The sequence below is a fragment of the Canis lupus genome, chromosome 14 (assembly GCF_011100685.1).
Source record: "Canis lupus familiaris isolate Mischka breed German Shepherd chromosome 14, alternate assembly UU_Cfam_GSD_1.0, whole genome shotgun sequence".
Classification (NCBI taxonomy): domain Eukaryota; kingdom Metazoa; phylum Chordata; class Mammalia; order Carnivora; family Canidae; genus Canis; species Canis lupus.
Genome location: NC_049235.1, coordinates 38,697,197 through 38,719,775, shown reverse-complemented (window position 1 = coordinate 38,719,775; position 22,579 = coordinate 38,697,197). Strand labels below are relative to the sequence as shown.

The following is a 22,579-nucleotide window of genomic DNA, read 5'->3' as shown; positions in this document are numbered from 1 at the left end:
ACAACTGGGTCTAGAATTGTTATGGCACCATTTTCACTGCATTCAAATGGTCAACATGAGTCACAGATCAACCCATACAGATATGTGGGAAGGACACATGAGCATTAATAGCAGGAGCTGTGGTTCACTGGGGGCCATCTTTGGAACCCAGCCCCACTAGGCTAGGTCCTCATTTCCATAATTCTTAGGGCTAGAAGCGCAAGAGTATTTGCCTCTCAATGCTCCACCTACCACCTTGGATTTTAACTGGTCCCTGGTTCCATATCCCCAAGAGACCACAGGCCCTGGGACAATCCCTGACACATTCCAGCCAACTAGGGATTATTTACTAAATAAGCATATTTTACAAATGTCTGCATCTATGTCATTTCAATGACTACATAGTTCCTTAGCTACTCAAGGCAAAAAACTCAATTTACTATTAATTAAAGTGTCACTAAATTCAATTGTAATCACTTAAATTTTAAAGCCAGTGAAAGATGTATTTTTAATTGTCATCCTAATAAGTAGGATATATACATTCTAATCAATGAGGTTTTCAAGTTTTGTGATTTTTTTTAACTTATATTTTACAGCCACTGAAAGAGACTTCCCAACCCATCTTCTGGGAAAGGAATAGGAGTCAAACTTTTTCCATTTAAAAAATACTCATGAGGGGATCCCTGGGTGGCTCAGCGGTTTAGCACCTGCCATTGGCTCAGGGCATGATCCTGGAGTCCTGGGATCGAGTCCCGCATCGGGCTTCCAGCATGGAACCTGCTTCTTCCTCTGCCTGTGTCTCTGTCTCTCTCTTTCTCTCTCTCTGTCTCTCATAACTAACTAAATAAATAAATAAATAAATAAAATCTTAAAAAAATAAAATAAAATAAAAAATACTCATGAAATCATATATCAAAAAGATATCTGTACCCCCATGTTCACTGTAGCACTACTTGTAATAGCCAAGACATGGAAACAACTTGAGTGTCGATTTACAGATGAATTGATAAAGAAAATGTGGCACATGCATACACACAGGAAAACTATTCAGTCATAAAAAAGAAAGACATCCCGCATTCATGACGACATGTATGCATCTTGAGGACATTATGTTAAGTAAAATAAGACAGAGAAAGATAAATACTGTAAGATCTCATTTATATGTGGAATCCAAAAAAAAAACAAAACAAAACAAAAAAAAAAAACAAAACCCATGGAAAAAGAGATCAGATTTGTAGCAGCCATGGGCAGGAGGTAAGAAATAAGAGAATCAAGTTAAAGTGGTCAAAAATCACAAATTTTCAGTTATAAAATAAACAAGTACTAGCGTGTAATGCACAAAAGGATGACTAGTTAATGCTGTATGGTATATCTGAAGTTGCTAGGAGAGCAAATCCTAAAAGATTTCATCACAAGAGAAAAAAGTCTTTTTTGTAACTATATGCGGTGATAGATGCTAACAACTAAAATTACTGTGATAATCACTTCCTAATATACACATATATGAAGTAATTATGTTGTACACCTTAAACTTATACAATATTATATGTCAATTATTTCAAAACTGGGGGGGGGTAGTTTTTTTAAATACTCCTATCTGCCAAGAAGTACCAGATCCCTCAAAACCATATTTGGTTCATTATCAAATACCATTTAGTTAAAAATCTCTATAACATTTAAAATAAAGGTTATAGAGTATAACTGATAGTTTACATGATCATATACTTCCTGTATATTATTTCCTTGAAGGTTAAAGGTCTATCTTTAGTGTTTGAAATTTTTGTTAACTCAGATACAATATTCTATGCATATTTTTTTTTCATTCCCAAATTTCATTTTCCCTGCTGGAAGGATTACTGGTGACTCAAAGAATACATTAAGGTAAATGGGGTGATGAAGGAGAGATTATTAACATGTCAAAACGTAGGTTATCTGACCTTAGTGACTCTGCTGGTGGTACTGACATACCTTAAGGAATCTCAAATTTATTTTGAGCACCTCTAGGTAGGTGTCTACTTTGTGTTGTTGAGGTCACATATATATATTACCTGATGGCTGAGGCAGTGTGAGCTAAGTCAAGAAAGCCTAGAATAAGGGACACGGTCAAGTACACCCAGTCCTGACATCCTCAAACACCTTTCAGATAGGAAAGGATTTCCAAAGAAAACACTTGCTTTACAAAGATCTGACAATGAATCTTTTTCTTGCCTATAAATTTTATTTGGGAATAGCAAAGTTAAAAATAAGTAATTATATTCTCCTACCCTTTATTTCCATTTGACAGAAAATAAAATTTCAAGCCCACTAGAACCTGGAGATGATCACTACATATCCTGGCCAATTGACCCACTGTTGCCCTAACTTCCCTGGTAACCCAACCGTCCACGTACATATAAGCCCATGGCTAGTGATGCAGGTTCAGCAGATATGCCTGAGTAAATCTATTATGCTCATTACTTCCCAGGAAGAATCAAACCATAAGGAAGAGGGACAAAGGTCAAGCACAAGAGAAAGGTGGAATATGGAATTTACTGCAAGGCTGGGCACAGGAAATAGGCTGAGCTGATAGGGAATTTAATGAGAAGGAATTTAAAGGGAAATCCTGAAAACCCTAGAGCAACAAAAAAGCAAAAAAAAAAAAAAAAAAAAGTTAGGATGGACTTCCACAAGGTTTTTTTTTTTGGGGGGGGGGGATATATAAAGGGGTGAAAGATAAAGGCTAATTCACAGCTCTGTCTCCAGCAGTATTTACTCTTGCAAACTTAGTGGAGTCACGGGACAGGTGCAGGGACTAAGAAGCTGATCCAAGAATACAAAACTACTACCTTGCCTACTCCAATGCACCTTTCTTTCCCTCATGTCGGCTAATATTCACCTAGAAGGCACAAGCACAAAATAAATACCCACTGGTCAGCTGACTGAAAAGTTGTAAACAAACAAACAAACAAACAAACAAGTCAGAGAATGAGGACACTGTCACTCCTCCCATCTCAAGGGTGGTAACCCCTCTTAGCCCCATAACCTTCCGTGCTCCTGCAGGCTCAGCTCTAGCCTCGCCCAAAACCTGAGCTCCCCACACCCCCATCCTTCTGGGGAGCCGAGTTCTCAGTCGCCCCCGAAACTGTGGCCCTGCAGGTGCAGAAACGGGGTTCGCATTTGCTCCTGGGGGAAAGGGGCGAGGCGGGCAGTAGGAGGGCGGGTAACCTGAGGTCATCCAGGCGGGGCGGGGTCCTCGGGACTGCGAAGCGCGAGGCGTCCGTGGCCCACCTGCCGGGTCGCGGGTCCGCACCCGCCCGGGGAGGAAGCACCCAGGGTCTCCCGGGGCGCACCCCGGGCGCAGCGCGCGCAGCATCCTCCGAGGCCGCCCCGGGTGCGGCCGCACCTGGCCCGCGCCGGGCGGGGGGGGGCGGGGAGCGGGGAGGACGGCCACCAGGGTCTCCGCTGGCCCCCATCCCGGCCCTGGCCGGCCGGACGAGGGGAAAGCCCTAGAGCAGGGGGCGCACCTCGGGCGGTTCGAGGACCCCGGGTCGCTGCGGCCGAGGGCTCCCGGAGCCGCCCCCCGCCCCCCGTCCCCCGCCAGAAATGCGTTACCTGGTGCCACGGTCACGGCTGGCGTCACAGGCACCCCAACCCCACCCTGCCGGCCCGCGGCGCCCCGCTCCCTCCCCCGCACCTGCCCCCGCTCGCCTGCTCCCCGGGCCGCAGGGGCGGACGACCGCGGGATCCCCCGCAGAGGCCCCCGCAGAGGCCACCAGCTCTGGGGAGCGCAGGGGAGACGCGGTCCCGGGCCGCTCCCAGGCCAATGTCCAGGTGCGGCCGAAGCCCGGAGTCACCGCTTGGCAGGACGCGCGCTGACGGCCCGGGGCTCGCGGGCCCCACCGGGGCGCCTCCTTGGCTCCCCGCTCCCAGCCCGAGGGCCGGGGTGGGGGGGGATTCTCAGCCCTCTGGGATCCCCCTGGGGCTAGGCCGCCGCTTCTCCACCTCTGTGCAGAAGGCTTCTCTCCTTCGGGTCCCGACACCTTGAGAAGCACAGCTGCTGATTCTGTTGGATGGAGTAGGGAGCGAGTTGGGGGGAGGGGGTGGGAATCAGCAGAACTTTAATAGTTATGGTAAAATTTGAGGCAAAAATCTAATTTCAGTCGATGTCCATGCAGTAGTGAGTGGCCTTTTATGGACGTGAACCTACATGTCCTCCACCTGGTGTTTAGGTTGTACTTAGGAACATCATCTTCTGCTTTGTGGATTTCTTTCGGTTGAAGCTCATTTCCATAGAATTTAAGTTGCTGCTTATTACTGATGTGATCATCTGAGGGTCCATAGACAGCCTCTAGGTGAGGAAGGAAGTGATTTCTATGCAGTGTTGAGTTGAACAAATTTAGCAGCATAAAGGATGTTTCCCGCCTTCCCTGAGGGAGGGTCACTGTGGTAGTGATCAAGGCAAGCTGACCACTGAACCAAGGGTGGCCTCCTTTTCTCTTCCAGCCTGTGCCTTCTTAATATAAAGAACCATGGAGGTCATTCACGGCAGGCCCTATTGTTGCAGAGAGCTCGAAGGGGCTGACCTACTGTCCAACACCTTCTACTCTAATGAATTGCACACCCCGCTACAAACAACTGCTCGCCCAACTGCCTCAGAGGACAGGTAAAACAAACACTAGAGAACATAAATCATTAAAGGGGGCTTTAATGTATTCGTTTATTTTTATATGTGGGAAAAACGGGGGGCTCTTCCGTTTATCACATCAGAGGGATGGCATAACATGACAATTAACTCAGCTGTAAACTGTCCACATGTTAGGAACTTGATCAAAAGTAAGTTGGTGTGTATTTTTACAAGGCAGACATCAGTTTCATCCACTACATTCCAGAACTCCAAAACGATCACTTCCATCATTTGAAAATTCATCTGTTTCAGTCAAACTTTTTATTTTATAAAGAGTAGCAGAGTGGTTCTCTATCGTCCCCTAACACCATCTGTTCAAAAACACTCCTGGAATCTGTTGTTCATAGTTGCTATCTAAATTTTTGCTTTACCAAATTTCCTGTAACACATTAATTACAAATTATTATTAAAACTGTACCTAACAGATATTGAGTGATTACTGTGAGTGGGCCCTGAACCAAATGCTTTGAATGTAGCAATTCTTTTAATCCTCACAACAACCCTATGAGATAATACTATTATTATCCCCATTTTACATATGAAGTAACGGATACAAGCAAGTAATTTTTCAAGATCTTAGTGCCAGCTTCCTTGAATAATTTTGAAGCAAAAAATTATCTCAAAACACTTGGACAGTGAAAAAATAGCCCATGTGGTTGTTTTGTTAATCATTTCACACGGCCAAACCTCTTGTTTAAGAGTTCCTTCCTTAAGAAATCACTAAGGAAGCCACCCAGACTCAGTTTACAATTCCAAAATGGGAGTGTCACTACCACACAGGCAATCCATCCCAATTTTGAATGCTACTGATTGTTAGGTAGTTTTCTTTCTACTGAGAACATTTTTTCCTCTTCCTAATTTCTACCTGCTGATCATAGTTCTTCTCTCCAAAGTCATGCGGAATAAGAATAATCTATCACCTCCATGACAGCAGCCCTTCAACAAGAGTTTGAAGATCCTTTGGCTTTGTAAGAGTTCTCTTTTCAGACTAAACAGTGGTTCTCTGCAGACTTCACACTTTCTTAAATGTAGGCTTTCACAAATATCTTGATCAGACTTCCATGGATCTAATCCAGTTTGTAAACATGCTCTTTATATGAAAAAAGAAGAAAGTTTTTTCCCCATAATTATAAAATTAATACATGTTCCCTATAAATAATTTAGAAGTCACGGACATCCATAAAGAAAACAAATTTTCCATTTTTGTAACAGAAGAAAAAGCATGAAATTAAACCACAAGGAAGAAAACCTCTGTACTTCCTTTATCCAGAGTAACCACCGGTAACATCTCGACATGTGTCTTCCCCATTTTTGAAAATATAAAGATCATATTTAACATATTTTTTGTAAACTGATATTTTCCCTTAATGAAAGGAATATTTGCATATTTGTGGGAAAGAGGACATTTCTGAGTCAGCCCATGCTGCACATGCTCTTCTGTTACCTGATTCCCAAAACTGACTACTTAAAGTAGTCTACTTGAGTACTTAAATTCCTACCTGAGTCAAAGGGAGCTCTTAGCAGACCATGCCTGATCTGGGGATAGGCAACTGTCCCTGGTTCAAAAGCATTGTAAAATTTTATATTTGGCCGAAAGGGATCTGAGTAGGAATTTAAGGCCGTTCTCTCTTATTAAATTCGCTATCCTCTCAAAACCACTATGTAAGGCTTTTCACTGAAATGTTTATCTCTCCTACCTAAATAGTCCTATGGTTGGTTAATAATTGGCTCTAAAACCTTTTAAATGGCATGAAATTTAAGAGAAGCATCTTTGAGAAAATATTTTATTATTTTATTAACTGATTATAAAATTAAACACATGTTCAGTTACCTATAAATTACAATAAGGTACTACTTCAAGCAAAAAGCAGGTTCAGCCATGTTCCTGATTCCTAATAACTAAAACTTGCTTTCCCTTTTATTCCATGTGAATTTTTTCCTATCCTAGTCCCCAAAAGGGAAAGCCAGGATGATCATGCACTCTCACAACCCCTCCTGTTAACTCCCTCTTACAAAGCAGCTGGGCAGCTTACAAAAATAGAAGTTCTCTTTTTCTTCTGAACTGCTCTGAAAAGTGGTCATCAGGGTAACATTGGCACCCCTACTCTGTGTGTACTGAGGCTCACCTTCAGAGCAAGGTCAGACTGTAGCTCCCAATTCAAGCCTCAAGGTATTTTAAGAAGCAAAACAAGACAAAAAGCTCCTGGCCTTTAGGGGTTGCTCTTCATAGTGGTAAGGATGAATGTGAATCTTAGTGTATATTAGCTCTAAATAATTTAGAAGTCATGGACATCCATAAAGAAAACAAATTTTCCATTTTGGTAACAGAACAATTTACTTTTCTTAAACTTGGCCGTACTTATGGAGATGCCTTTTTTAAATATCAGAGGTATTCTGAAGGCCATTTTAACTGCAATGCAAAATAACTTCCTCACATCAGCCTACCTCTTTCTTTTCAGAATAGGCAGTCTAGCTCCACTGTTACCCAGCACAGGTGTGCAGACAGGACACATCAGAACCACATGAGCAGCTTTCTAAAAATAGAGATTCCTAGCCTCAATCTGGAGATATCCTGGCTCATAAGGTCTGAGGTGGGTCCAGGAAATCTGGACTTTCAGGTTTTCAGCTTACTTTGAGAACCACTGGACCAGCAAAAAGCATTGAAAACAGTAACAAAACCAGGATTATAGTTCTGGCTTTCACCCATTGGCCAAAGGGCAGTTATTCTTTTTACTGTAGTTTCTTTCTTCACTGGTGTATTTTGGAGCAATTATAGTAGTCACTATTATATATACTCTGACTTGATCTTCTTTAAAAATATTAATAAGTAAGTGGTATTCTTTTGTATTTCTTCCATTGAAAATTTAAGAATGGCTGGCACGGCTATTCAAAATCATGACAGATGTCTATCTCTGTTTTCCATTCGGTTGACATCTCCTTACCTCTAGCAAGTTCTCTAGCTTATTAAGCAAACAAACATCAATTAAGGAAGTGCCCTAAGAATTGCTTAAGATTTCATCAAACATTCCCATTTGGTTTCTGGATTCATTCCATTGCTTTCAGATTCTTGAATTTCTTTTTATTACAAGTCCTCTGCCAACTAAAAATGAAAATATATTTGTTCAGAGCTTTTCTTTAATCATGCCTTCCAATAATTAATGGCTAAATTCAGCCCCCCAAGTAGAATGTAATGCTCCACAGTGACTCCAGAGCAAGATGCTTCATCTATAGGAAAACTATCACAAAAACAAGTAACAATAATTTTGTATGGCTAGAAATTGCAGTACTAACAATTTGTTATTTCCTTTGTTATGGAGACCTGCATTATTTAAGCTTTCAAGTCATTTAATTCTAAAACTTCAATATTTATTTCAATTCATTCCCTTTATAAGATGCTATTAGTATTAAAGCTAAGGGGGGAGGTACAGGAGACACTAAAATAAAGGAGAAATAGGACTTCTTTATGTTTTTGCCTTTTATTTTAAATGGTTTCCTGCAACTGACTAGCTTTAGATGGATGCCAACTCAAATGATTGATTAACATTATCTACTGGCTCATCTTCCTAGGACAATGTAATATATGGAGGTCAGATGTTGAGAAATTGACTCATCTAATTTAAATATAACTTTTTAAAATGTAGATATTAAAGCTTAGCTTGTCATAAATCAAATGTGTTTAAGTATTTTTCACTTGTCATGCCCTTCATACCATGTCTACTGATCATCGCCATAAAGCTGGTGAAGACCTCAGAGGTCTAAGAGCTGAATACTGCCATCCCTTCTACAGCACCCTAAATCAATGGTCACCCAGATTGTCCTTGACTAGCAAGTGCAGAGCTTGGTAAACTTCTATAAAGGGCCAGATAGTAAATGCAGTTGACCATTGAACAACACAGGTTTGAACTGCATGGATTCACTTACATGTAGATTTGTGTTGAGAAATACAGTACAGTAATATAAATGCATTTTCTTTAGCTCACTTTATTGTAAGAATACAGTATATGATACACATAACATACAAAATACCTGTGTTCACATGTGTGTACACTATTACAAAATAGTATAATCAACTATTTATGTTATCTGTTAAGGCTTCTGATCAACAGTAGGCAATTAATAGTTAAGTTTTGGGGGAGTCCAGAGTTATATGCTGATTTTCACCTGCATGAGGGGTTGGCACCCCTAACTCCCACATCATTCAAGAGTCAACTGTATGTTAGGCTGGTCTCTCTCAAACTACTCAACTCTACTATTGCACAGCAAAAAGCAGCCATAGACAAAAGATAATACATAATGAATGACTGTGGTTATATTCCAATAGAATTTTTCTTACAAAGACAGGCAACAGGTTGGATTTGGCCTATGAGCCATAGTTTGCCAACTCCTAATTAGTGACTTCCTATGATAAAGCATTCCGTTTATAAGACAGTGTTAGTTCTTTATTCCATTCAGCAGATATTTACAGGAGGATTACATTAAACCAAGTGCTCTGTTGGTACTAAGATGTTCCACAGTCCATACCACCCCTGTCTCTGCACTCCTCTCCCATGTTTCTAATTGACTCCCCACTGCACAGACATTATAATCCAAAGGGCTCTTAAGGTTCTCAGCTATTGTTCTTGTTCTCCTCTCTTGCTTTACCCCTTACCAGAGCTCTCCTCTGCTATGCTGCAAATTCCTGAATTCTGTATCATCTCTATGGATTTAGTCCAAAATTCAAACCCATTTTCTTAGCCCTTAAGATCTAGGTAAGTTCCACTCAAATCTTTATTCTGTACCTTCTGGAAGTCTAAAGCCTTCCTCAAAACTTTCCACATTCCTAGGATAGGGGTGGGGGTAGGCATTAATAACCTTGTTTTGGTTTCCTTTGGTTTCACTTTTGCTGCTTCTGTTCAATGACACTTTGACCCAGCTGTGAAACACAGTCATCCTCCAGTTTCCTCCAAAGACCTTATCCACACAGCATTTGTGAGCCTGGTAAACTTCCCTGATCAGTTAGGGGTCAAAAGGAAGAATCACATGACACCGTATAACACATAACTTAAGGCCCCTTCTTAGCCATCACTTGTGTATTCTCAAAATTTCTTGAGCCCAGCTGTCACCAGGGTTCCTCACTGAGCTTTTCACTCAGTGCAGTACCCAGCCTCCTAATACCTTGCTGGCTTGTCCCTTCTTCATCTCCCTTTATTGTACTTTTCTTTCATTTTCCTCTCACAAGAGCAAAAAACTAAATCCTTCCCACTGCAAGGCAGCTTAGTCAGTCTTAGGTGGCTCACTGTCTTACCAACACCCATACTTGCAGACTCTCAATCTCTATACCAAGTGGCCTAACAAAATATTTTATAAAACAAAACAGATCCTTTCTAAAGAAGGGTTCTGGAGCCAACACTGTCAGGAATTTTTTCAATTCCATAATCTTTCTAACCTCTATGCCTTTGACATGTTATTCCCCCACCTGGATGTCCTACTCATTCTTTAGAACTCGTCTTAGACAGTGATTTCCCTCAAGAGTCCTTCCTCCAGAAAGGAATCTTGTTGGTTCTACAAGGTGCCTCGTGGTCTACTACCTATCTTGGACCACTTAAAACCAAGGTCAAGTCATGGCTGACACAAATCTGGGCAAAAGACAAGAGAGGTGGTCTACTTCTAACTTATCTTTAATATGGAAGAGTAACTTTTTGGAGCTTATTGTGGAGATAGTCTCCTTTAGATTTCTCACCTGGCTGATTTCTGTACCCTTCACCCAGCGACCTCTTACAACAGAAATGAAATTTGTAAGAGTTGACATTGCCCTAATGGCAAAAGTGGCTCCTTTTTTTGTTTACCTCTCTGGAGTCCTATATTCCTCTTATGGAGCTCTGGTAACTCTTTCCAGACTTATTAACAATGAGTTGCTTTTTAAAAGATGTTTCTCTTTTTTCCTTTTTGCATGCTTTTGGTCTGTCTTCTCCAGGTAAATCAATAAGGTCAAACAGAAATAGAATTACACTTCTCCAAGAAAAGTTAATCCAAAGTAATTAATCCCCTTTTTAAGATTTTCATCTCATTGTCTGCTCTCAAGGAAAATAACCTAGTCAATAAATATTTGTTAGGCATTATATATTTGCAAGACACTATGCTATATCCTGAGGATTCTGTAGTGAGTATGACAGAGTCCTTGTCTATGGTGACTTTCTGCTGTGCTATGGAAACTGTGACGAATCAATTTTTCTTTATTCTGTACAGTATTATATTGTTCATCTCTTGGTGATAGATTATCAGTTTATTATAAAAGGATGTAACACAGAAACAGCTAGGTGGAAAAGATGCATAGGGCAAGGTATGTTGAAAGGCGCATGGTGCTTCCATGCTCTCTAAATGTACTACTCTCCTCCACATCTCCATGTATTTACCAACCCAGAAGCTCCCTTTTCAGCACTTTTGGTTGTTTTCAGTGGAAAGGATAGTCCAAATAATCTAGACTGTCATTACTGGAAACTGGGAGTCATTTTTTTTCCTTGCTAATTAGGAAGCAGATTTCCACATATTCTTAAGTGTTTTGTGAGACCTCCTTCTAAGGAAGAAGCTTTCATTCCTGTATGACAGGCTACAGTCCAGGAAACAAACCATCTCTTTGGCTTCACTCATTCAACAGACTCCAATCACTACTTCCTACAAAGCATGTTTACAACAGTGAACCAGTTAGACTCTCTGCCTTCCACCCTCTTAAGAAAGACCAGAGAAAGTCATCTGAATTAACAGTTTTCAAGATCAAACTAAGGCCTACCAGCCAATTTATGAAATTTCCACATCTCCAGTCCACTGAATGGTACAGTTGTAAGGGATGAGACCTGATTCCTAGGAAAGGTAACTGTGGAATGGAGCAATGCTTTTATAAAACTTTAGCATGCATAACAATCATCTAGAGGGCTTATGAAAACAGATTACTGGGGCCCACCCCCAAACATTCTGATTCCTAGCTATGAGGGAGAGCCTGAGAATTTATATTTCTAGTAAGCTTTTTTTTTTAAGATTTTATTTATTTATTTATTTATTTACTTACTTATTTATTTATTTATTTATTTGAGACACACAGAGAGAAGCAGAGACATAGGCAGAGGGAGAAGCAGGCTTCCCATTGGGAGCCTGATGCAGAACTTGGTCCCAGGACCCTGGGATCACAGCCTCAGCCAAAGGCAGACACTCAACCACAGAGCCACCCAGGTGCCCCTTTGGTAAGTTTTTAAGAGATGTCAACGTTGGGGCACCTGGGTGGCTAGTTGGTTAAGGGTCTGACTCTTGGTTTCTACTCAGGTCATAATCTCAGGGTGCTGGGATCTAGCCCAGCATCAGGCTCCATACTCGGCAGGGTGTCTGCTGGAGGATTCTATCACTCCCTCTTCTTCAACCCCCTCACTCCCTGGTGTGCTCTCTTTCTCTCAAATAAATAAATCTTTAAAAGAGAGAGAGAGAGGGCAGCCCGGGTGGCTCAGCGGTTTAGCACTGCCTTTGGCCTGGGGCATGATCCTGGGGACCCGGGATCGAGTCCCACGTCGGGCTCCCAGCATGGAGTCTGCTTCTCCCTTTGCCTGTGTCTCTGCCTCTGTGTGTGTGTGTGTCTCTCGTGAGTAAATAAATAAAATCTTTAAAAAAAAAAAAAGAGAGAGAGAGAGAGAGAGATGCTGATGCTGCTGGTCCATGGTCCACACTTTGAGAACCATTACGGGATCTCTAGATAAAGCTTAGGAGCAAGTGCTTCTGCTCCTTTACAGGACTCTCCATTTTTAAAAAATCAAAAGACAATCTCTATGTCCATCAACAGATGAATGGATATTGAAAATGTGATATATATATATATATATATATATATATATATATATATACACACTCAACCATCGAAAAGAATCAACTCTTGCCATTTGTAACCATATGGATGGAAGTAGAGGATATTATGCTAAGCAAAGTAAGTAAGTCAGAGAAAGACAAATATATGATTTCACTCCTATGTGGAATTTAGGAAACAAAACATGAATATAGGGAAAGGGAAGGAAAAATAAGATGAAAACAGAGGAAGACAATCATAGGAGACTCTTAAAGATAGGAAACAGAGGTTTGCTGGAGGGTGCACTTGATGGAATGAGCACGTGGTTGTTATATGCAACTGATGAATCACTAAATTCTACCTCTGAAAATAATAATACACTACATGTTAATTAAGTTGAATTTAAATTAAAAAAAAATCTCTAGCCAAGACCACTCAATGGAGAAAGAATATTCTTTTCAACAAATAGTGCTGGAACAGCTGGTTAAAAGAATGAATTGTATCCTTATCTCACACCATGAATAGAAATTAACAACAAATCAACATGGATCAGAGACTTAAATGTGTAAGAGCTAAAACTATAAAAACTATTAAAAGAAAACATATGGGTAAATCTTCATGATCTTGGATTCAGCACTATATTCTTGACAGTAAAAGCATAAGAAACAAAATAAAAAATAGATAAACTGAACTTTATCAAAATTAAAAACTTTTGTGCTTTGAAGGACACTACCAAGAAAATGAAAAGACAACATATAAAGTAGGAGAAAATATTTGCAAATCATATATCTGAGAAGGGACTTGTATCTAGAAGTGTTACAACTCAGTAATAAAAAGAGAACCCAATTTAAAAATGGCAAAGGATCTGAATAATAGACATTTGTCCAAAAAATATGTACAAATGGCCAATAAGCAAAAAGTTGCTCAACAGCATTAGTCATTAGGAAAATGCAAATCAAAACCATAAAGAGCTACTACTACAAATGTACTAGGAAGGCTTATATGAAAAAAGAAAGTAGATTAGTGGTGGCTTTGGGCTTTGGGGGAAGGGCAAGTGGGGAAATGAAGGCAAACAGAGTATAAGGTTTCTTCTTGAGGTGATGAAAATGTTCTAAAATTATGATGGTAGCTGTACATATTTGTGAATATACTAAAAACCATTTAATTGTACACTTTAAGTAGATGAATGGTATGGCATGTAAATTATCTCTCAATAAAGATGTTTAAAAGAAATACGCACATGGACTCCAACTGTAAAAAAAAAAAAAAAAAAGGTATCTCTAAGCCCTCAAGAATTTAACCTTGTTCCTTCAGCAATCTGATGATGCCTAAATAACCAGTGTCTCTCATAATCTACTCGGCACTGAGAATTCTGTTTAAAAATGCAATCTAAAAATAATACTGAAGCTGTAGGAATTTTAGTTGTTTGTCTTAATCTGTTTTGGGTGCTATAACAAAATACCACAGTGTGGGTGGCTTCTTATAAACAACATTATTTCTCACAGTTCTGGAGGCTTGAAGTCCAAGATCATGATGCCAGCATGGTCCCATTCTGATGAAAGCCTTCTTCCTGGTTCAAAGCTGGCACCTTCTTGCTGTGTCCTCACATGGCAGGAGGGGCTAGCGAGCTCTCTGGGGTCTCTCTTTTTTTTTTTTTAATTTATTTATTCATGAAAGACACAGAAAGAGGCAGAGATATAGGCAGAGGGAGAAGCAGGATCTCTGCAGGGAGCCTGATGTGGGGCTCAACCCCAGGACCCCAGGATCATGCCCTGAGCCAAAAGCAGACCCTCAACCACGGAACCACCCAGAGACCCCAGAGGGTCTTGACCTAGGCACTGAGTAAAGGCCCCACTTTCTTGTATCACCACATTGAGCATTAGGACTTCAATATATGAATTTTGGATACAAAAATATTCTGACCACAGCATTCCATGTTGAAATGATTTCAAAAGTCTCTTTCTTCACAGGTATCAGGAATTAAGGGAGTCACTTCAACAATGTAGACTTCCGTGGGGTGCTGAAAGGGAATATGGTGGCATAATACCCATTTCACTCCCTGAGGAACACAGGCCAAAATATCGTTTCATGGGCAAAGGACATAAGCATTATGGATTTGGTGGAGAAACCTGGCCGAGGTAAGTAACTTTCTGCCCTTTACAGAGAGGTCTTTATTTTTCATTTTTCTTTCCTTCTATGGTAAGTCCTTTGTTAAATTAAATCTACCTCCACACTTACTGCTTTTACTGTTTATGACAAGATGCAGATGGAAAAACTAATTACATAACTTCTAATTGTGAAATAATTTTTTAAAAATCTGCATTTATGGATGTCTTTGCTATCCTTAGAGATGTTTAAGTATTGCAATCAGAAATTTTGATTAATTCCCTTGCTAATCACATTTTATCTAAAACTAAATGGGACTATTCCTGAGAGACATTAAATTAAAAATGTTTTGCTTGCGCAAATAGCTGGCCTAATTTGTACAGATGTGGTTGGTTTTTGGAACTTTTGATTTCTAATTTGTTCATCAATCTGTAGTCATTAGAATCTGCTGGGCACCATTTTCAAATATTAAAGTATTTCAATAATCATTTGTAACTCTTAAAAGTCACTCAGCAACTTTATTCAAAACACATTAAAACTGAGGAGAAAGCAAAAAAAATCTGAGCAGCAGATTGTCACATTAATTGTTCACTAAAAATATGAAATTTTTAAAAAACTATGAAATTTACTCAAGCACAATCTATCAAACCTTCATACAGAGCCTACTGCTCCTGCTTTATCTAACAATCCTGCTTACCTAGTTTACTAACAATCTAACTAGTTTTTTGTTCTAAAGCAATTAAAAAAAAATAAATTAGGAAAGACAAGCTGCACATAGAAAGAGCAACAGCCAAAATAATGACAGATGGCAGCCGACAACCTTCCTGAAGCCTCAATGAAGCAATAAGAAGCAGACAAGTGAAAAGGCCTGTCAGTCCAATTGGAAAGATGCAAATATTGACACACTATAGATAGCAAGGGCCTCAAGATCATGGCTTCATCCAACAGATTTTTTTTAAGTCCCCACTCTCATGGAACTTACTTTATAATATAAAATAAATAGATTTATAATACTTTTGTGAAGAGACTATTGTTATCCTGGTTTTACAATACACAGAGACACCTGGAAGATTCAGTACCTTTCCTGGATCAGACAACTGTGAAGTTGTGGAACGGGAAATGGAGTCCACATTTCTTGGACTCCAAAGCTCAAGCAAGTTCTTTTCATCTGTCCATTCCATTCATTGTTTACTCAATAATAATATTCAAAATGTTACTTAAAAATAAAAATATTCATTTGTTCAATAATTTGAGTACAGCAAGCATTGTTCTAGATACTAGAGGTATGACTCCTTACAGAGCTTACATCTATTATCTTCAAAATTTAGGTATTAAAAAATGCACAACATTCTAAAAGGATCAGAATTATATTCATGGAACTCCAGAGTGCAAAAAAGAGAGCCAAAGATGAGTTTCTTAAGGGAAACCCAGGTTGAAATGGGAGGTTTGTGTTTCGTGCCTCATTGAATGCAGCCTAAGGCCACTGGGAGATGAAGTAGTTGTTCCAATTAGAACACCCATCATCCACACCTCAGAAATGCAGGTTCCTGTGTTCTGTTCTCTTCACAGCCTTTTATGTTAAATATTACTGTTTTGGCATATTTATCTCTTAAAAATTTATTTAAGGCAAAGTCCTACTTTCTGATACAAAGCATATCCCTTGACAAACAGCTACAGAATAGGGTTTTACTTATTTCCTATTAGGAAATAACGTCTGTCACAGTATTTTTCTTTTCTCCCCAAAAAGAGCCTTTTAAACAGAATAGCAGATTATTCTCCAGCTGTCTGTGGGGTCAGGCCTCATCTGATCCATAAAAGCTTGTGCTGACAGTCGTGCCCTACCACTTTCCATGGAGGGCATGTGCAGTGGGCTATTGTGGCGCCACACATACACCACTGTATGCATGGGGAACAGGATCACTCCTGTGCCTCACCAACCCCTCAGTCAAAGGACTCGGTAAACTGAAAGTACCTACTTCTAAGTTAAATGTCTAGTGAGATGTCTTACTATGTGTCATCTGAGGTTAAGAACATAAAAGAATGTGGCTTACTAATGAAAATATAATCACATACATTTATATACACATGTTCCAATGCAGCCTACCCCTTCCAACATCACTCTTCCTTCTGACACTTTATGACATTCTCTAAATAAAACTCTTTTGAAGGAACTTTAACAGTATCTACTTAACAATAGGTGCAAGTATCAGAAATTCCAAGCAAAGTTTTCATCACCTAAACCAGCGTACATTTGCTTTGAAGAATGAAGTTACGAAGTAATAATTTATAACTCTTTGCACTTCCATAAACACTTTAAGATTTTATTTATTTATTGAGACAGAAAGAGAGAATGCAAGCAAGTGTGAAAACCAGGGCAGGGGCAGAGGGAAAGAGAATCTCAAGCTAACTGTACACTGAACTTGGAGCCCACATGGGTACAATCTCAGGACCCTGAGATCAGGACCAGAGCTGAAATCAAGAGTCAGGTGCTTAACCATCCAGGCACTCCCATAAATACTACTGAGCTTGGTAAAGTAGCATAGTTTTTACTTTGTTTAAGATAAAGGAAATGAGGGACACTTGGATGGCTCAGTGGTTGAGCATCTGCCTTCGGCCCAGGGCGTGATCCTGGAGTCCCGGGTACAAGTCCCACATCAGGCTCCCTGCATGGAGCCTGCTTCTCTCTCTGCTTGTGTCTCTGCCTCTCTCTGTGTGTCTCTCATAAATAAATAAAATCTTTAAAAAAAGAAAAAGGAAAAGGAAATGAGAGGCACCTGGGTGGTTTAGTCGATTAAATGTCTGCCTTCAGATATGATCCCCCAGGGTCCTGAAATCCAGTCCAGCATTGGGTTCCGGGCTCAGCAGAGAGTCTGCTTCTCCCTCTCTCTCTGCCCTTCTGCCCCTCTGCCTGCTTGTGCTCTCTCTGAAATAAATGAATAAAATTTAAAGAAAATAAAAGGGAACTAGATCTTCCTCTAACATGTTTGGCAAATGTTAAAGAGCTTCTAAATAGATTATATAGTGTCCTGTGAACTAAAGAATATTTTGAAATAATGATAGTAGTAGTGGTGATGGTGGTGGTAATGCTTGAAGGTCAATGCTTATGAAACAAAATCACAGAATATCCCTCTCCTGTTACCTAAAAGTGAAATAAATAGGAAATTACCAGCAGCCCCCAAATAGTAAAAGGAGAACAACCTTAAAGCCATTCATTTTAAATGTGCCAAGGAAAGAAAATTTCTGTGTAGTTTATTTCAGTTCCTAACTGCTTCTCAAGAGGGCATTTGGAGCAGGGCAGTTCTTTGTTCTATACGTTGCAAGATATTTAACATCTCTGGCCCTTGCCCTATAAATACCAGTCTCATTCATTGTGACAACCAAAATAAAACTGGCCATGCCTATTTCCAGATTCTTCCAGACTCTCTGCTGGAGGTATAGAGGGAAGCCACATTATTGGTTGAGAGCTGCTACATCTAACCCCAATTCCAACACTCCAAATGCATACAGAGACAAGGTAAATCAACAAAATCCTGATAATTCTCCAATTTGAAGAGAAGGTTAAAAGACTGTGTAGGCAATCCTATTAGAATAGAAAAAAGACTCAAGAGTAGAAGCCCCTATTTTAAAACATCGAGATCTCAAGAGAGATAAAGTTGTACAGAACGTGTACTCTTCTAGAATACTGTGTTGACTTGAGGGAATGAGCAGAAGCCCAAGGGTATGGCTACTTCTCTAACTTAAAGGAAAGAGCCTTACAGAGGACATTTAACAGGATCTTAGATGGGAGTATACCCAAAATGCTTGTATTCTATCTGATACAGTCTCAGCACTTACTCTCTGCCACCTCCATGCCATCAAGCTAAAGAAACATGAAAACAACAATATTCAGTCATCAAGCTTTTAGCACAGACAGAAAGGCAAACTTATTTCAGATGACATAATCAAGAATTCACTCACACTATATCATAGCAAATAACTGGGTTTAGACAGAGCTGTCCAAGTAAACACACATAATACACAGCATGTGGTAAGGCGATTTTGTAACCAGGAAGACAAAAGAAAAAATATGACACACATATATATTATATATATTACATATGTAATATGTTTTTATATATATTATATTATATATAATAAAATTATATCTATATAAAAAAATATTTTTTTAATATATAAAACATATGAAGAAACTAGTCTGAGAAAAAACACAGCCCAGGAAACAAAAGTAGATTCTCTACAAAAGGACAAAATAAGTATGTGAATCCAATAAAAAAATGAGATGATTAAATAATAGAACATTATAAAAGGGAAGATCACAGGGCTAAGGGGAAAAATGAGAAAACAACTACACAAAAGCACTCACAGATCTAGTACAAAAAGAAGCAGCAAGAAACAGAATAGATGTCACTGAAAATTGATATAATGGGCTAAAGACAATAAATCACAGAGAAGGCAGAGAAAAAAGTTATGGATATTAAAGAGTTAAAAAGTGATGGCTATTGGGCAGCCTGGGTGGCTCAGCGGTTTAGCACCATCTTCAGCCCAAGGTGTGATCCTGGAGACCTTGGGATTGGGATCAGTCCCATGTCGGGTTCCCTGCATGGAGCCTGCTTCTCCCTCTACTCGTTTCTCTGCCCTCTCTCTTTATTTAATAAATAAAATCTTCAAAAAAAAAAGTGATAGCTATTAAGAACAAGCATAATTATCATAAGGAAAACTTATGTCCCAAAGGAAGAGCATGTAACAAGTAAAACAAGTAATAAGTTAATCTAACAGAAAAGGTACTCAGAGATATACAAGTATCTATACACAGTATTAATATTATTAGTATTCCCTTGAAATTAAGAGCTGACTCTGAAAATCAAAAGGATGTACAATGTAACAGAAAAAAATTGGAGTGAAACTACTGAAATTGAGATACAACTTGGTTATATTATTTTATTCTTAAAGAAAGAAGCCTGTGTTCTTAGGCTACTCACATTCAAATCAAAGTCTAGTGCAGATATGGATGACTGACAAAACTTAGGGCACACATTTGCACCCTGATTGCTCAGGAGGCTGGAAAGCAGGTTTTCTGGATTCTTCCTGGGCAAGTGAAGTGTGAGAAATTAACAAAATGTACAGAGGGTATGATGAAGATGTAAGCCATCTGTGCCAGTCGACTGCCATGCTAAATAACAGCAGCAACAGAAATAATACACTTTTCTATTCAACATGAGTTCCGTGGACCAGCAGCATCTAGGAAATGGTGAATGCAAAATCTTGGACCCCACCCCAGATTGACTGAGACAGAATCTGCATTTCAAGAAAATCCCTAAGGTAATTCTAACATGTAGCGAAGTTTGAGAATCACTGCCAATATAAGAAAATGCAAGCCTTTTTCATACAACTGAAAATGCGCTCACCTCCCCCAAAAGGGAAAACTCAAGAGTTTAGATGCATTAGGTCCTGCATCCAGCTCCAAGTCCAAGATCTCTGGGTGATGTTCTCCTCTCTAGTTCAGTCCTAAGCTCGTCCTCATAGTCCTCAGCTGTGCACTTAATGAAGTAAACCATCACCAATATCCTATATAGAGTAATAAGGAAATAAGGGAAAAGGATGAATGAAAAGAATTAAACTAGTTAGTACATAGAAATATAATCAATGTGTTATATGTTATAATCTTTATATATTATAATTATATATTATAATATATTAAAACATACTATATAATTATCTATATGTTAATATAATTATATATACATCCAAGTTCCCTTGCCCTCAACCAGCACCTGAGCTGGTAGGAGTTCATTACCTGGTAGAGCCCCCCTCCCCACTAGTTTTCTTCCTGAGAGATCTAGCAGTCAGTGGTTTTGCCTTTGTGAGGCTGCTCCAGTATTCTGTTAACTTTATGCCACTAGAAACAATACTAGGAGGTGTCCAAAAGATTCTTTAGAGTCTAGAAATACTCCTTTTCCCCATCATTGAATAACAGCAGTCTTCTTACTCTTGACATTCAGGATCAATCATCCCAGGCCACTTGGTATAATCCTTTCTTGCCTGTTTTCCCCAATCATAAGGAGCCCCAATGACCACATCATCAGTTCAGCTTCCAATTCAATGGAGCCAGTGTGTTTCCTGATGAAGCATTTCTCCCTTGACATCAAAACCAGCAAAACTCAAGTGGTTGAGAAGGAAGTAAATTTTTTTTCATTTTTTAAACCATCCATTCCAACTGTGGGAGAAACCATTTATTGGTCACTGGTTCAGAGCATGTGCCACACTCTTGAGAACAGCTTCAGCCACAAATGAATCATTATTAGGCTGGTCTACATTCTGTAAATATGATAAGACCAGAGTATCCTTTAAATCCAATCAGTGACATCTTTTGTGGTAAATTGAGTTCCTTAGTCAAAAGTTGTATTTTTTCAAATGGCATGCAGTGCATAAGGTAATCAGTAAGTCCACTGGTGACGTAAGTGGCAGACGTAGAGTGAAAAGGAAAGGGAAATCCATCTAAGTATCTACTCATGTGGGGATAAATCATCTCTTTCATGATGGAAGGGGTCCCGTGTAATCAGCCTCCCACCAGCTGGCTCACTAGTACACCCAGGGAGATTTTTCTCTATGAAATACGTAGGTTTAGTAACTTCTGCTGGCAAACTCAGATGTGGCCAGGTCAGTTTGATGAGAAGTTCATGTTGCTGAATCTATTCATAATTTCTGCCCTGCCTCCATGATAACTTAGTTTATGAAGCCACGGAGCAAGCACTGGAGTAACTGAAGAAAGCCAGACTGCTGGTCACTTAAGCTACCTAATTATGAAGCACATCCTCAACTATAGGGCTCTCTTGGTTAGCATTCTTGTGGGGTAAAAATAACCTTCACACTCTAGGACCACTCTCGGGGGATGAAAAAGCAAGTTTTCGAGAATCTGTCTTGGGTTGATGAGATAAAAGATAAGTATTTAAAAGATACTAGGAGCCCCAAGTGACAGTTGAGTCCTACAATGTATATTAAAACATTACAAGCACCAAAAGTGAAGGCTAATGTAAGCTATGAACTTTAGGTGAAAATGATGTAGGTTCATCAGTTGTAGCAAATTTACCAGTCCGGTGGGAGATGTTAATAATGAGGGAGGCTAAGCATGTGTGGGGATAAAGGGTACACTTTATAAAGGGAAATCTCTCTACCTTCTCTCAACTTTGCTGTGAACCTAAAACTGCTCGAAGAAAAATAAGTCTTTCTAAAAAGAAACCAAACACAAGGTCTAGTTTCGTTAGACCACTACCCCACCAATCCCAGTTTCCTTCCTAAAGGGAATCACAGCTACCACTTTGGTATGTCTACTTTCATACCTTTTGTTACACAATTACATAATTATTCATGTACCCACTGGAAATAAATGTATTATATTGTTTATGTGTGGAATCACTGGATATATAGTTGTAGGCAACTTGGTTCTTTTTTCTCTGTATAATCTAGAGACTGTAAACACAGATCTATCTAATTCTCTTTGTGTTCAACAACATAGATGCTAAAGATTAATAGTTCATAAACTATTTAGCCATTTTCATATTGTTTTCCTTTACTTTTTGGCATTAACTATATGTAATGAATATTCTTGTATGGGCCTCCTTGAGCTCATACACAAATGTTTCTCTAGGGAAAATCCTAAGTGAAAGTTACGGGTCATAATATATGAATATTTTCAATTCTAGAACAATAGCCTAAATGCTTTATATTCTCATGGTAGAATGTAAAAGTATCCATTTCCCCATACTCTTGGCCAACTGTGTTATATTATCAAACTATAATTTTGCTCTAATAAGTATAAAGGTTATCTTGGTTATCAGAATGCATTTCTCTGGTTGAGTACTTATGTTTATGTTTTCTTATGCATGGAAAATATACATAAGACATTCACATTCTCTTTTCTGTTCTTATTTTTTGCCCATTTTTATTATCTTTAGTTATAGATTATTAGTTATATTCTAGATAATCCTTTATATATCTTTATTGCAAAAATTTCTTCCAAACTTTGCTTTGAG

At 39.2% G+C, this 22,579-nt stretch overlaps 1 protein-coding gene and 1 long non-coding RNA gene across 7 annotated transcripts in view; one reads left to right on the top strand and one right to left on the bottom strand.

Annotated features, from left to right (window-relative positions):
• LOC102153462 overlaps nucleotides 1–22,579 on the bottom strand; it is a 55,115-nt gene that overhangs the window by 1,970 nt on the left and 30,566 nt on the right. For all 4 annotated transcript variants that reach the window (XR_005369550.1, XR_005369549.1, XR_005369551.1 and 1 more), the window contains 2 exons: nucleotides 19,955–20,114; nucleotides 17,324–17,472 (listed from right to left, as the gene is read on the bottom strand). This is a non-coding gene — a long non-coding RNA (uncharacterized LOC102153462). The remainder of the gene's footprint in view (nucleotides 1–17,323; nucleotides 17,473–19,954; nucleotides 20,115–22,579) is intronic.
• Nucleotides 3,635–22,579, top strand: part of C14H7orf31 (chromosome 14 C7orf31 homolog) — a 35,060-nt gene continuing 16,115 nt past the window's right edge. The window contains exons 1-4 of one of the 3 annotated variants that reach the window (XM_038557144.1): nucleotides 4,485–4,621; nucleotides 9,294–9,390; nucleotides 14,414–14,581; nucleotides 17,958–18,063. In XM_038557144.1, coding sequence (XP_038413072.1) covers nucleotides 18,047–18,063 — 17 coding nt within the window. In that variant the 5' untranslated portion in view covers nucleotides 4,485–4,621; nucleotides 9,294–9,390; nucleotides 14,414–14,581; nucleotides 17,958–18,046. Of the gene's footprint in view, nucleotides 3,790–4,461; nucleotides 4,622–9,293; nucleotides 9,391–14,413; nucleotides 14,582–17,957; nucleotides 18,064–22,579 lie in introns of those variants that run through there. The other 2 variants (XM_038557142.1, XM_038557143.1) reach the window with 2 other exon arrangements.